This window comes from Trachemys scripta, chromosome 12 (assembly GCF_013100865.1).
Source record: "Trachemys scripta elegans isolate TJP31775 chromosome 12, CAS_Tse_1.0, whole genome shotgun sequence".
Taxonomy (NCBI): Eukaryota; Metazoa; Chordata; order Testudines; family Emydidae; genus Trachemys; species Trachemys scripta.
The window spans coordinates 5363780-5380357 of NC_048309.1; the positions used below are offsets into that span (position 1 = coordinate 5363780).

The following is a 16578-nucleotide window of genomic DNA, read 5'->3' on the forward strand; positions in this document are numbered from 1 at the left end:
ACACTACCAATGGATTAGTATACTTGGAGGCATACATTTATTAAACAGGCTAAAGGTCCTTCCTAAGAACTTGAGTGAAGTTCATCATGCCTCATATGTTTGCAAACAGACAGGACAGTACTCTCTGAGAATACATGTGTTGAGATTTTCTTGCTGCAATTTCTTCTTCGTTTCTTTTGAAACTGGTAAAGTATGTAATTTTTCTCTTGCTGAATGTATAGAACAATTTAGCCGTGGGCAGATCTACTGAATCTAGAAAACAACACTAAAGCTGCTGCTTCTGCAGTTATTGTTAGTACATCACAGCAAAGCACTGCAGATAAAAATTTGCATTGTACTTTCTGGAATGGAACTTTTTAGTGGGTGGGAAACAACTAGATTAATTTGGAATTATAAATTAAGTGCTTTCCCTCTCTAACTCATTCTTTAAAAGATGAAGATGTACTTTATAAACTGTCTCTCCTAAATAGAGAGTAAGTGGTTTGCTTTCTTTTCCTAGAATGAATTGTGAGTCTGTAAAAGTGGTGATAGCAGTGTCATTATTTTGTAAGGGCCGGATGAAGTTGAAATAGTTTCTGAGGGGGATGATCTCACTTTACTCTTAGAAGAGACAATGAGAAATTGAACTCACTTCCGAGGAAATTTCTTTCCAACAGTTGCTCTCTATTCTATTGCATTCTCCACTGAAGGTGATGCTTGGAGCTGCAGAAGCTTGAGCCACAAGAAAGTATGTATTCTATTGAGGTGGTGGATATATTTTTTCCCCCTTCACTTCTGCCTGTGCCTCTTGATTATCATCATCATCATCTTTTTTTTTTTTTTTTTTTGTAATGTATGTCCATGGACTTAGCATCCTGTTATATTTTCTTTCACCCTTCACTGCAGGCAATTTGGGAGGCTCCCTGGTTCTTTTTTCTACCTGCTTCTTTTGAAGTCTATTAACCCCCTTCTGGTTTTATTGCAAACAGGGAATCTGGATGTTCCTTGAATTTTGGCCAACGCAGGCCATATTTTTATTACTTATTTTTTATTATTATTGCTTGGACTCCGTAGTGGAAAAGAGACAATGAATAAGAATGGGAACCAGAACCCATAATCTTATTTAGCAATTCAAGTGGAAACAGTAACTGACATAGTGGTAAAAAGCTGGTGTCACTGGAGGAGGGTATTATACAACTAAAAATGTGAATATTATATTATAACCTTCCTACCCCCCTCCCCAAAACATGTATGTAATTCTGAAACTCTAGGTACATGATTTTGTTTTTAATATTTGATAATTTTTTTATAATAAAGTCCGCTTTTGAGTATACTTTCTGTTCTAGTGTTTTTATATTGATATCTTTGCAAAGGAGTTGTCTTATTTTTACGATTTAAAATTGTTCTATGTTCAACAGCCTTAGCGTTTATAATGATGTTAAATGTCTTGCTCATCTTCCCCACCCCAATTTAGTTTTAGAACTTGCTAAAAATTGTTGAAGAAGATGGGAGGTGCAGTGAGTGCAGGAGAAGATAATGATGAGTTAATCGATAATCTGAAAGAAGCACAGTATATCCGAACAGAGCTGGTGGAGCAGGCATTCCGTGCCATTGATCGAGCAGACTACTATCTTGATGATTTTAAGGACAATGCTTACAAAGACTTGGCGTGGAAACATGGAAATTTTCATCTCTCTGCACCGTGCATTTACTCTGAGGTGATGGAAGCTTTGGATCTACAGCCGGGACTGTCGTTCTTGAATCTGGGCAGTGGCACCGGTTACCTGAGTTCTATGATCGGACTCATCTTGGGTAAATAACTTTTGTCAAGTTAATTATTGATTACATTATCTTCTATTTTCATGTTAGGAGGAAACATTCCTCTCTTTAATTTCAAGATTTTAAATTCAGTCTAAGTGCAGATAAAGAATATGTTAATCAGACTTGGCCAATTAAGCAGGATTCAGGGGAACCTAGTGATGACTCAGAACAGACAATGATGCAGTGCACAGCTGATTGTCATGGCCTCCTACTGACAGGAGTGTAGGCTTGTTGGACTCTCACTTAAGGAGGAGATCAGTATCAGGAGTGAAGACAGAGAAGTTTGTGTGGGATGGTGATTGAGTTTGACCAGGGAAGGGCCCTGAATCTGTGCCCATTTATTCTTAATCCCGCACAATCAGCCTGAAATACGTTTAAAGGGTCTGATTGTGATCTCATACTGGTGTTACTGCTGATTCTTACCAGTGTAAGATCAGAACCTGGTATCTAGTTCTAGTTACTTCCAGAGTGCAAGCAAGGTGATGCTTCAAAATACAATTTAGCAAATAGTCTTATGTCTTAATATAAGAACAGTGGCGGTGGTTTCCCACAGTTAGCAACCTTCTTTTCCCCTTGCCTTCCTCCAAACAAACACACAGGAGTAAATGTGTAAGTAGAATAGCTCTTCGAGGATGTAAACGTGTGGCTGATCATACAGAATATGAAAATGCAGCAAATCACCTCTCATTAGCATGGTGGTAATAATCACTCTGTGTGGAGAATTATCAAAATAAATTTCAAACTGCATTGATTCTAGTGAAATCCAAAGTCAGTGCTTACACACTGCTTCTGACTTCCAGTACAGCTACTAATAGCAGGAGGGGCCCCGTTACTATCCTGCCTGTGGGTCGGAAATTTTAATTGTTTAAATGTTTGTGTCATCGGAGCTGCGTCTTAGTCGCACTTCCAGTGAGTGGGCATGAAGCTGGAACTTATTTATTGATTTGCAGTAAGCTTTGACCAAGCTAATTAGAATATGAACACTTATAACTTTAGGTGCCTTTGAACTACTTCTCCCTTAAAATTAGCAAGCCTGTCTCATATCAAAATAATAGAGGGGTTTGCATAGCCTTAGTTATAATGTAAATATGGCTATTGTCTTCAGTGCCTAATAGCAGGACTCTTAAACTGTGCATAACTGTAATTCTGCAACAATTTCCTTTCAAATATTTGAAGGCAAATTGCCATATTGTGTATTTTTCTTTGTTACGTTTAATCATGTTATGTAAAGTCACATGACATAACTGGATTGAACTTGTTATGACATTAAACAAGGATTCAGTTTGTCAAAATATGTAGGTCACAGGGACTGTTCTGTTTCTAATTCAGAGGAGTGAAACTCTTCAAAACAAAACAAAAAATAATCAATCAAAGATTAATCCCTAAACTATTAGAATCTTCTGAAGGCTATGGTACTTCGTCTTTTGTCCTCTGGTAGAATTTAGACTCCCAGCACTTCAGAAGAATCAGAATATTGCTAACCATTATTGCCTCTGTAGTAACTTCTGGAATGCAAAGGTGTTATAAGCCCTGTTCAGATTCCTGTAATGTTCAAGTTCTTTCAGGTGTAACACAGAATAATAAATCTTACTCATGGCATACTAAGTAAGTGTCTTTTCCTTGTTTTTATCGAACTCAGCTGCACTCATAGTATTACTCTAATATATTAAAGTTACAGTTCAAAGGGATGTTTCCAACATATTAACCATATTTAGTCTGAAATTTTTTACCTATTGTTACTTACTAGTAATATCTAAAGATTATTATAACTGAAAAATAAAACATAAGCATCTTTAATTTTGTGGGAACTGTTGCATTTGGCAACACATCTCGTGGTGTTTTTAAGCCAACCCGCTTTCCCTTGTTGAAAAGACCCTTATAAATATGCTAATACGAGCAGAAAAATCATTCTAAAACATTTTAAAAGATTTTTTTTTTTTTTTAAGTTCAGGATATATCTTTTAAGGGTTGCTCTGTCAGAAACTTGAACTTTTATATATTACTCAATTAAATATAATGCAAGCACTGTTCCTATAATAGTAATGAGTCTGATTTCTAGAGCCAGTTAAAATTACCATGTGAATTGTAATTCTTGACGATTTTTGGTCACTTCCCATAGTAATAATCTTTAGTGATTTATAGTGGATTCTTTGTGTTCTATAGCAGTGGTACATCTGAGACATCAGCATTCCTACCTCACCATTTCCTGTGTAAGTAGAAGCACACTAGTCACAGAAGCTTGCTGCACATCAAGGCACTAGCCATCGCTAATAGTAAATGGTCCTGCACTTCTAAGTGCAGACCTCGAAACAAAAATTTTAAATTGTAGAAACATTCTTAAGGAGTAGTTTATCTGAAACATGTTGAGAAAGGAACAGGGATCGGTTGTGCTTGGCTTTATCCAGTTGCCCTTAAAACCATTTTCTTTGCACTCTTTAAACTTGCAGGTCCTTTTGGTGTTAACCATGGTGTGGAACTTCACTCTGATGTTATAGAGTATGCAAAGCAGAAATTGGATGTCTTCATCAGAACAAGTGACAGCTTTGACAAGTAAGAGTCGAGAACACCTGTGGCATCCTACTTCATGATGTTAAATTTAATAATTATCACTACAGAACTACTAGTTCTTTGGGTAGCTCCCCCTATTCCCACACACAAACTGCAGATTTAAGGGTGATTTTAGGACACTGGCTCCTTAGGCTTGCTGAGCAGGAGTGTGTGACGACATTCTAAGCTGACGGGTAAGTGGAAGGAGAGAGGGTAAGAAATTTTTGCTATGTTGTTGTGCTCTTAGCTGTTCTAATGCCACACAGGTTAAAAGAAGCCAAAATCGGTTATTGGCAATAAGATTTAATTACAGCCAATATATTTGAGGCTGCAAATGGTGATAGCCATCTATCTAAAAAATTACATTTGTGACCTCTCAGCTTGAATCCCCCCAAAGAGTGTAAAGTAATTTCCATGGTGCTCTAATATGGTTTTATTGGAAGAAAAACTTTATTGGTTAAAATGTGAAGGTATTTTTATGATGACTAAGTCAGTACTAAAGCTGCTTGGAATCTGATTTATGTTCTTCCTTGCAACTTTCACTCCGCTGCTGTCACAGCTAATAATTTTCTGCAATTTTCTATAACCAAAAGTTACCTTAGCAATACAAGTTGTAGCTCTCACCTTTTTGGATTTATTTTGCAATTTGTTTGTGGGAAGAAATGCTTCTGACCACCTGGAACGGTAACAAGGCTAGAATTAATAAAATGGGTATAGCAGTCTTTAAACAAGAGCTGAATCATAGAATATCAGGGTTGGAAGGGACCTTAGGAGGTCATCCAGTCCAACCCCCTGCTCAAAACAGGACCAATCACCAGACAGATTTTTGCCCCAGATCCCTAAATGGTCCCCTCAAGGATTGAGGATTTAGGAGGCCAATGCGCAAACCAATGCGCCCCCTCTGCAGCCACTTCACCAATCGTACACTGTTGTCACTACACTGAGAAGCTGATGGTTCAGTAGGGAACAGGTAACCCCCCTTAGCATGCAATTTTTTGTTGTAAGCAGAGAGGCAAGAGTTCCTGTGAATAGGCAACCAGTCCCCTTCATTGCTAAAATAAATAAGCCTATTGTTATTGTTCTCATGCTATCTCACTTTACAGTAATTGCATTTCTGTAGCTTAATGGCAAAGACCAGTGTAAGTTGAAAGTTTCAGATCTGGAGACCTGTTTGAAAAAAATCAGTGACACTGCAGTGCAAGTACAAAAGGAGTGGGGGTTATGACACTATTAAAGATAGTGTCATTTAGATGAGATCCTTGCCCATCTGTGGTATATAGAAACTGGTATATCTCACTGAAAACTATATCAAAAAGAATAGGTGGTCTAGTGTCTGATCAAAATTTTTTTTAATAAAACTGTCCTAATAGCCAAGTCTTATTTACAAACTACTAATGAGTTGATAACAGTGCAGTAATTATATTGGCAAACAAATTGCCCAATAATTTATTGTTTGTAAAATGCTTTGGGGTACCTGGAGTCAGAAAAATAGTATATAAAACCACACTGCTCTACAGCTGACCAATTTGTACTTCAGAGATTAATACTGTCATAGATAAGAAAAAAGATTATTATAGTCTTTGTGAATTCTGGCCATTCTGCAAAAACAGAAATTAGCATAAAATTGTTTCTTTTCTCTCAAACTATATCAGTACTGTATTGCAAGAATTTTTGTCTAAACTATGAATTTGCAGTGAAATCCTGGCTCAATTGAAATTGATGATAGAACTCCCATTGACTTCAATGGAGGCAGCAACTCACTCTTAGTGTTGAAACCCATTTAGCAGTTTATGGGAAAGGTTATGGAAAACTAAGCCAAAGACATTCTAGTTCTGTCTTAAAAGAGCTTAGAGTTCAAATTGCACTTGTAATATTTATGCACAGATATTGTAACTGGGCCCACAAATCAGGTAATTGTATGACAAATCCCAATCCTGATAATTTGCATAAGCAGTTATTCAGTGTATATGTTCAGATTATGCATCTAGAATCTTTGGAAAATCTCATGTATGAGTAATTTCAGAATCACTCTAGCCTGGAGGGCCTCAAATTATGGCCCTTTCTGGTAGTCTGTAGAATGAAACTTTTTGAGATCCAGGAAATTGGGGCTTGGGAGGGGAAATGGGCAATGAAATTTTCTTTTCTTATCAAGTTTGGAGTGTTATAATTGGACCTCTTCTTCTTTTTCAGATTTGAATTCTGTGAGCCCTCCTTTGTTACTGGCAATTGTTTAGAGATCTCTCCAGATTCTACTCAGTATGACCGTGTTTACTGTGGTGCTGGGGTACAGAAAGAACATGAGGACTACATGAAGAGTCTGCTGAAAGTTGGAGGAATTCTCGTCATGCCACTTGAGGAAAAGGTTGAGTGCCTCTTTACCTATGATTTTGATTTCTTTATTCTTATTTAGCTATAGGTGCAGTTCACTACCTTCCTTATAGGCAACTATTTGGCATATCAGCTCTTACACTAAGTTTTTACTAGGAATAAAGAGAGCAGTTTCCAGAAACTTAACTATACTTGTCTTAATTATATGTTACAAAGTATGCATATTTCTACCGGACAGTCCTTCTTCAGGTCTTTTGTATTTAATTTTGTAGTGAATTGTGAGGTATTCCAAGTTAGTTTCACACTTCATTGCTGTACTTCTTCGAGAATGTTTCAGTCAAAGTTTGTTGGAGTGAGATACCATACCACACTTTGTGCTTTCCAGTGGTAAATTAGATGGTCCATAAAAAGTGTTTCATAGCAAGTACAGTATGTAGAAAAGGAAGGTAGTGGTGCAGGGTTGGGCTGCGTTGTAACTATGTGAATCTTACATCTCTTGATATCTTTCATTTGAGGCTTGGAGAGGGAGAAAATTGATTTCAGATTAGCTTGAATTTCTGATTGTAAACTACTTCATAAATAGATTTTGCAAGTGTATAGTGCAGCGTCTTGTTATATTTATTGTAACCGGAAAAGAATTTTTAAAGTATAAGTCAAGAATACTTAATGCTTGGGATCATTTCTTTGTGTTTAAGAGTCAGCTTCGCAAACTGTCCTCTAAAGGGGCATCCAAAATACCAACATTCATGAGTGCCAGTGAGCACTTTGTGCACACAAATTGGGTAATTTCTGTGTACATGAAAGTACAAATATACCAACTTATGCATGTAAATAATACAGGTATTAGGAAAGTCAGTTGAAAATTTGAACCAAGGAGTTAAAGATTAGCTAAAACTTTCTTTCACTATTAAAAAAACAAATATTTTCTGCAAGAATAAATCTGGGTTTAGTTATTCTTTTTTTTTTTTCTTTTTTTTCTTTTTCTTTTTCTACTTATCTCATACACTGTTGAAGTGTTCTCCAGCAGGAAATTTGTTCAGAGTTCCAGATACAGCCAGTGAAATTGGGCAAGAAAAAGTGTCAGCTTACTTTGCCAAACAGGAAGCATTCAAAATAGTTGCAAGTCATAGGTTAAATAAACAGAGTCCAACAGCCTATAGCAAAAACTGCTACTGATATAAAAAGAGCTTTCTCGGCCTACCCTCTTTATACTGTGGAAAACTAACAAGACAGTTATTAGACTACTGTTACCTTATCTGTGTGCTTCTGCCTTTTGTGGCAGCAACACCCTATGGACTCTACTGTTCCTAGGATTGTGGTGCTGTTATTTACTGGCTCAACAGGTCAGTTACAAATTTTTATTAATGATCTGCCATTTTTACTGGTATGCCACAGGTCACTGTTAATTTGAAACTCTGAATAACCATGCCCAAACTTTCAAATATATCTTCATAATTCTGGCATTTCTTGCAAGTAAAGATACATTGTTTCACGGGACCGGTTAGTTTAGGATTGGAAGTGACATATGGAACCTTTCATCTCTAGGTACAGTAGTTAGTTTCGGTCAGCAGCTCACAGAAATTATTACCATTCAGAGGCTGTTAGGTCACCTACAATATGTAAAATTAATTGGTATCCCGTTCACAAAGCAAAACCCACCAATATTCTTTGCAATAACTTTCAGCCAAGGAATGAATGTCTATTGAAGATTGAATTAACCTCTGAACTCTGAAGCAGCCCCTATAGTTCAGAATGGGGAGAAATTGGGAGGGCAGTGTGATGAAATCTGTTATTGCCACTGTACATGTTCTGTGGTTAGACAACTTCGTCCATTAGGGCTGTAAACCTGGTTCTCTTCATGAGTTCTAAATTCACTCTTTAAAGAAAGAATTATGATGAACCTGTGTGTTACTTGGCTTTTCATCTTGTCACCACTAATTCTGTGTATTTCGAACACTTTGTCTGAAATCCAAAAGGCAAACAGTAGATTGTTCATTCTCTGCATAAAAAATTAACTATAGATAACTGATTTCTACTGTTTACATAGTAGACAGCACTTTCTCTTTTTGATGCAGCTGACGAAGATAACGCGCACTGGTCCTGCTGCCTGGGAAACCAAGAAGATCCTTGCTGTTTCTTTTGCTCCTCTGATTCAACCCATTCATGCAGATTCAGGGAAATCGAGACTTGTTCACTTGCGTAAGTATAAATGTTTATAGGTACGTTTGCTCCTCTTTCTGTTGTCCCTTTGGCTGTTAGTTTCATCTTGATCCAAGCATGGTGCTCATACACAGAGGAAGTGCAGCTTCCTTCTTCTGGTGAAAACTATGCAAGCTGTTTCATTCTTTTGACAGTTGTCCAATTTTGTCCATCCTATGCTGGTTACCAGTTTTTCTGTATTTGAAGAGGTGTGGTATTAGGAAAGCAATTTGCAAAACAAATCCAGAAATGTTAGTGTCTGCTCTGTGAAATTGAAAGTGCGTATCTTTGAATTTTAAAATAATCTGCCTGCATTTTCAGTTTCCGGTTTGTCAGACTGTACTGCCTTGCCCATGTAGATTCTTACATGGCATTTTATAGTATTAAGGGAATATATTGCAAAGTGAAAAATGCACACAGCATTTGTTTTAGAAGTGACATATATCAATTTATATCAATAGCATGGCTGTGCAGAGTTTCTTTCAAACATGATACCCTTCAGGAGGGAGTTGCATTATTTTTATTTGTATTGCAGGTAGTGCCCAGTGATCCCAATCTAGATTGAGGCTCCATTGTGCAAGGTCCTGTACAAACACATAAGAACACGTGGTCCCTACCCTCAAGAAATTACTACTTAATATGTTTTTATTCTTATATGATATCTGCTTATCTCACTGTACAGAGCATATTAACTGTCCATCTGAGCATACTTGCATATTGTGTCCACTATGAGGAAGCCTGCAAGTATTTCGTACTTTATTTTCCCCCCTTCTTTGCTCAGAAGAACGTCTGTAAATGTTTTTAATCCACAATGAAACAGTTTTTTCAATTTAATTTGATGCTTCTCAGTGCAGGGATAGATATATGCAAATACAGGTTTTATTTACATTACGTGAGAGACATGGAATTGTGCAGTAGTGTTGACTCTTGCACACCTTGGATTGACTGAATAGTGCTACACAAAAGAATGTAGAGTCCTCCAAACCAGTGGTTCTCAATCTTTCCAGACTACTATACCCCATTCAGGAGTCTGATTTGTCTTGTGTACCCCCAAGTATCACCTCACTTAAAAACTACTTGCTTACAAAAGCAAACCTAAAAATACATTTTTAACCATATCATTATAAAATCAATTGGAATATAAATTTTGTACTTACATTTCAGTGTATAGGCTATAGAGCAGTATAAACAAGTCATTGTCTGTATGAAACAGTGCTTTTTTATGTAGCCTGTTGTAAAACTATGCAAATATCTAGATGAGTTGATGTAGCCCTGGAAGTCCTCTGTGTACCCCTAGGGGTACACGTACCCTTGGTTGAGAACTGCTTCTCTAAACCACTGAAGAGGGTGGGTATGTACCGTATATAATACACAGCCACATGCTTCTAACTCCTTCTATCCACGGAACTTGAAACAGATTTCATATGCTAATGATGTTAGCCTACACCTTTTGAAGTAGAAAAGTATTGATGAGGAAACTGACAAAAGTTAAGCGATTTGCCCAAAGTCACGAAATTAATCTGCAGCAGAGCTGGGAGTCGAATCTAGATCTACTCACTCTGTCTTGCGCATTGAGGACTGTTTCCACACTACTGAGAAGTCTGGAAACAAACTTCTCCACGTTATTGTACAGTCTGAATTGCAAAGTCTTAAGATTTAAAACATGGTAGCATAAAATAATTCCTTGAGTATACCATACCAAAATGCTATTTTAAATATTTAATTCAGCGTCTACTGATCTGTGTTTTGTGCACAGTGTGGGTTTGTGCATTTGAACTTTTTCTCTCGGCTCCTTCTTTCAGTGATCAGAGTATGGGAGAAGTGCATAACACAACATGTTTTTTGGGGAAAAACATTAAGTTTATCTGAGTTGACAGATTAAAATAAAGTTCCAAGTATCAGAGGGGGAGCCGTTTTAGTCTGAATCTGTAAAAAGCAACAGAGGGTCCTGTGGCACCTTTAAGACTAACAGAAGTAGACTTGCATCTGAAGAAGTGAGGTTCTTACCCACGAAAACTTATGCTCCCAATACTTCTGTTAGTCTTAAAGGTGCCACAGGACCCTCTGTTGCTTTTTAAAATAAAGTTGTTGGGTTTTTTTGTGTTTTTTTTTTTTAACTTTATTTTATTCTGTATAAACATAACAGGGAATTGAAGTAGTTATCCTCACTCCGTTTCAGACAACTCTTCAGCCTGTACTGTCAGATTTTTTTGCTTCCATACCTGTTCATATTTTTATTCTGTGTTCTAGCACCAATAACTGTCCGCAGCCTACAGGATCTGGCTCGCATTGCCATCCGAGGAACTATTAAGAGGCTAATACATCAAGAAACAATGAGCAAAAATGGAAATGGTCTGAAAAACCCTCCAAGGTTTAAACGAAGACGTGTTCGCCGCCGTCGCATGGAAACCATTGTCTTCTTGGATAAAGAAGTCTTTGCCAGTCGTATCTCAAACCCTTCAGATGATAACAACAACTGTGAGGAGATTGAGGAGGAGAGGCGAGAAGAGGAGGAAAAGGGTATCTCTGAACTGAAGCCAGACCCCCCTGTAAACTTTCTGAGAGAGAAGGTCTTGAGTTTGCCTTTGCCTGATCCCCTGAAATATTACCTGCTTTATTACAGAGAAAAATAAGTTTCTTTTTCATAGAAAGCAGAAAGGTAGACATAAAAATAAAATACTTCTTAGGGCTTGACAAATGTGTACCACTTGCTTGCCTGTTAACATGACCACACATGGCAGTAGGCTGGCTAGCTGGGGAATGTGGCTGCTGTATTCTTAAACATCATAGCTTTTTTTAAGTTTCCTCTCCTTCTTGGTTGTATGCTATAGTTTTATCCTGCAGCAGTGTTCCCTTTTAAAAAGCAAGCTGATGAAGTGCTCAGCTCCTTAGAGAGAAGGATATCATTCCCTGAAAACTAACTACACAGAGATGTCTATTGAAATCTCTTGGCTGCACTTTCACCAAATTGCAGTTTTAAATATTCTTAGGCAGTGCTCTAAAGACTTCATTGTCCATGCTCTCCTACTAACTTTGACACAAATGGAGTACACATTTGGTTTCATTTTTAAACGGAGATATTGATAAAATCTGACCTGGTAAACCTTATTTGTTCCAGTAATCTGCAAAAAACACAAACGTACAAAATCAGACTTTGGTAGTACTTCGAGGTATCCAGGTTTTGAACACTGAAACAAAGCACTGGCCACCTTTCGATTGGTGGGTCTCAGGTTAGCTATAAACCTTACATTTTTTTTAGATTTGAGGGGAAGAGGAATGTTTGGCAGGGAGTTGGTGTTTCCTTCACAGAAAACAGCTTGTTTTGTAAAATCCAGTCTGAGGTGAGATGCAAGCTATGTAAGGTTTAAAAAGAAATAAGGAGAGTGAAATTAATTTAGAGTTGCTAAACTGATCAGCTGACTTTCAAAGATTGCTAGAGTGATCAAGTTTGTGGCTGTTTCCTCTGGCACCACTTATAAAGTAATTCTGAAAAAATGGGTGAGAAAAGGACAAACCTAGCAAGGAGCTAAACTAAGACTGGTTCTGATAGCGCAATCAACAGACCTTATATGAGTTAATGTGTGACTGCTGTGCTGAACATCGTGTAAGGCAGGTAGTCTCAGGCATTCCTAGCCTGAACTAAAGGAAGTAGCCAGTGTCCTGGGAAATGAACCAAACTTTGTTTCTCAGAGGTTGCACAGAAAGTGGAAACAGTCTAGGAAGCCAAAGTGAGTGGTTATGCTACTGACACATAATGCTTAAGTGCCCTGTTTGGGGCTCTGCTGTAGCAAGGAGACTGCAATGCTGTTCACATATACCTTGTCCTTGTAGATTAGCAGGAACTAGATTTACAGCCTTACTAGTTCATTTAATTTTTGTTTGTTTCTTTAAGTAGCTTGTGTAGAAAGACTTTATAACCTGCAGTTTCATGGAGTATAAATTCTAATCTTTATTCTCAAGTCTTCCTGTAATGATGGTAGGAGGAGATTTATATTCATGTGTTGAGGGGAAGATTGCTTGATTATTTTGGCCTGTTTGAAAAAATCTGTGTACGGTATTGGGGCCCGAAGGAAACAATTGAGGCTGCATTGATTTGGATCACTCAAAGGCTAACTACATAATAATCCTATCAGTAGATAATCCAGCTATGTTAGAAGGATATTTCCTCATCAGTTGCAGTTGGTGGGTTTGATCTTGTGCTCATTTGTATGGTCTCCTCAACTTGCTAAGAGGAGTGAATGAAGATTGTTTTGCCAAAACACGTTAACCTGGACTTCATTACATGGTACCGAATCACACAATTTGCATTGACTGAGTTGTGTGTTTTAAATCTTGTGCCGCACTTTGAAAATGTAGGAATTAGTCTGTGTCTAAGCAATGCTTTTATGCTCACTCCCTTTTTAAAAGTCTCCAAATACCCACTCTGTACTTGTGACAATTAACATGTCTTTTTCTATAAAATACAATGTATGGATGTCCAATAAAATCCCTATGAACTGCATTTGTTGTGACCTCAGAGGATATTATTTTTAACTGTTAAACAGTCATGTTCCATGTTTGTCATAGATATATGCCTTTCTCTCCAGTGGCAAGACAATTTTTCACCCTTTTTCACGATTTGGGCTACCAATTCCCCCTCTTATTTATTAATTGCAGGCCTTTCTACAGATACCGTGTAGAAGTCTCCTATTTTTAAAATGGTCAATAACAACTTGAAGTGGATATTTATATGAATAATCCTATTTGTTGCTTCAGTTACTTTATCTTTGCATTTGGCACTGTTTGATGTTTTTTCCTATAACTATAAAAGATATTTTGTCAGATTTTCACCAGATTTGCCTTTTTTATTACATTTGCTAGATTTTGTAGGGCTCTTTAAAATGCATAGAAAAATATTTTTCCTGTGTATGTCTGAATACAGTAAATATACACACAAGCAGTTTGGGTTCTAGGTTGTCAGTGTCCCATTGTCAAAATAAAAAACATGGTAGAAAGTCTATATGTGTAATATAACTGTGAAATAGTGTGGTTTGTAGCCTGTAAATAAAGGGGAATTGTAAATATGATTTTCCCTGTGCACAAGCACTTGCACTGTAGTTTAGTACAGTAGATTTGTGTGTTTACTAGATTAACTGTAGCATACTGTTTTTTGTATAGTCCATACATTTTATGGAAATATTACCTGCTTTTCTGATTAGTGTTTATTTTTGTTTTCCAGATAGTCTGCATTTAAAATGCACGTGACTTTTGTAGATTTTGATAGAATAGTAAGTACATAAGGAAACAAGCTTCAAACTGTTGAAATCTTAAGTATGCAAATTGAAAAATAAGTGTGTAAAGCAATTTTTATTGTCATTTCTAATCTCATGAGGCATGCAAAAATGTCAAGCAATTGAAAACAATTTTATTAAAATGAGTGTTTCTATATCAATAAATGCAGTAATGACTTTTTAGCATTGCTTCTGCATCATGTGTTAAGAATACTTTGCAAAAATAAGTATTATCAAAACTACAAGAAGAAATTTCTGTTCTTAGAAAAGACAATTCTTAATGCCAAGCAATTATGTAGTTTACATTGATTTCATCTTAACTTGGAACATCATCTTCCAAAAGCAGCACAATTGGTGATCGCAAATCAGTAGCTAATGGAATAGTGGAAGATATGGTTGGCAGTTTGGAGCGCACATGGAATTGGTATGGATTTAATAAGTACCACAATATACTGGCAAGCCAGTTTCCTTAGCTAGATCTTTAAAATGTGAACTTAATAGTTACCATTCAGGGCTTCTGTCTCACTAGTACTGTGAAAACTCCATTTCAGCATCAGATTAAATGGAAAATCTTAATGCAGCAAGAAGAGTCAACTGCAGGTATTCTTCATTAGCAATAGATATATCTGTTGACCCTTAAGCTACAATATGATGATGATGTATAGATTTTCATCTTTATATCCTCTGGGTTAGTCTAGACAAATGTGTGTGTGGAGGTAACATATTCTTCTCCGAATCAAAACAGTAGGATAGTATGTAAATCTACAACTAATCCCTTCCGTTTCCATCCACTGCTTCCTAGAAATACTTTTACTACTTTGAGAAGGGATGAATGTGCCACGTCCTACCTAAGGAGACCAATGTAATTATTATTTGTGTCACAGAATTAATTAAAAAAGAAAGGGTCCTGTTTTAAAAGACTGTCTGTCATTAACAGGTAGGAAGAGTTTCTGAGAAGCCACCTATTGGTTACAAGTAACTGCTATTTGCCATTTTGTCTACTGTATGTATGTTAACATTTAAACTAGCTCTCAATAAGAGTGTTTTTATGGCAGTTGCATTTACAATACATCCTAAATCTACATTTGACTAGAGCCCATGAGAAATATTTCAAAAGGCGTTGGAGGGAAGCTTTTAACAACTTGCATATGCTTTAACTCCACTTCTTTACTATGAAACGTTATCCAGGTAAAAAATGCATGCTATCACAGCTCCCTGGAACGTGTCAGACACCACCAAGATGTTCTTAGTAAGGTGGAATTTTTGTTCCCGTCTGTTGAGTGAAACAGAGCATTTTTAAGCCAGAGACTTTTTTCTTTTTTTCTTTTCAAAACTGTAGTCCTGTGTCATTGGATGACAATTGGATATCTATTTATTTGTGGATATTTATCTATACAAAATGTCTCAAAGCTGTTCCTTTTTGTGGTGTCTCATGTTACAAAACAAGTACAGTATTTCATAATGTCTCATGGAGTTAAATGTATATTGTCTGAATTCAGAGTAGAGCTTCATGAACAGAGTAGAACTTGTTTTGCCATTGTATCCATTCTGGTCTCTGTGAGGCATTTGAGCGTGTATAACAGTATACCAATTACACTGAAGTTGTGTAAGTAACTTCCATAATTAAACCAGAAAAGTTATGTTCAAATATCTACAGAAACTACTTAACTTGCCAAGTTTTCGAAGTTCATTGATAATACCTGAAACTCCACTCAGCCCAGGAAGATGCTCAGAAATGGAATGTATAGAGCTATACCATTCTCTTGTTATGTACCTGCAACTCCTGTTGATATTCATTTGAGTTGTTTGCTGCTCCAGGTAACCAATAGTATGTAAAATCAACCACTGTCTTGGGAATCTGATAATAGCCCAGCTGAGCCTGAGTAAGGTCAGAATGTTTCAGGCTTACCCTTTGATTTTTGATTTCCTTTGAGACCTTGAGGCAGACCCTTAATATCATTTGAACATACTTCTTGTGGTTTAATTTCTTCTCTTATGGTACAGTACTATTAAACACATATAGGAAAAATATGGGCCTTTTTCCAAGGACTTGCTATGACTTAGCGATTTGTGTGTAATATGAATTACAGTGTACCCTTTAAATGCACGTTAATAATAGTATGTGTCTGCATGCCATGGATTTGTAAGAGCCAGTGTTGCAGTAATTATAGTTATACAAACTAAATGCACATGCACAGTAGCTACTCCCTTACCAGGCTTTTATAACTGTATGTAGAGGGTTGTATGTAGTGGGCCTAGTTCACACTTTCAGACTGATAGGACTGTAAAATTTGTAATTAACAAAAATAAGTGTTAACTGAGGGGCGGGGTGTGTGTGTTTGAAATCTCTCAAAACAAGACCTTCTCTGTGAAAACCTGATCTTAGTGATATTAATGGGTGCTAATATAATAAATAATAGTTGACAAACAAAAA

At 36.8% G+C, this 16578-nt stretch overlaps 1 protein-coding gene across 3 annotated transcripts in view; it reads left to right on the plus strand.

Annotated features, from left to right (window-relative positions):
- PCMTD2 (protein-L-isoaspartate (D-aspartate) O-methyltransferase domain containing 2) overlaps nucleotides 1-16578 on the plus strand; it is a 19091-nt gene extending 2513 nt beyond the window's left edge. For 2 of the 3 annotated variants that reach the window (XM_034786940.1, XM_034786939.1), the window contains exons 2-6: nucleotides 1454-1791; nucleotides 4248-4350; nucleotides 6538-6709; nucleotides 8751-8874; nucleotides 11125-16578. In XM_034786940.1, the coding sequence (XP_034642831.1) occupies nucleotides 1485-1791; nucleotides 4248-4350; nucleotides 6538-6709; nucleotides 8751-8874; nucleotides 11125-11507 (1089 nt within the window). In that variant the 5' untranslated portion in view covers nucleotides 1454-1484 and the 3' untranslated portion in view covers nucleotides 11508-16578. Of the gene's footprint in view, nucleotides 1-6; nucleotides 728-1453; nucleotides 1792-4247; nucleotides 4351-6537; nucleotides 6710-8750; nucleotides 8875-11124 lie in introns of those variants that run through there. The other variant, XM_034786941.1, reaches the window with a different exon arrangement.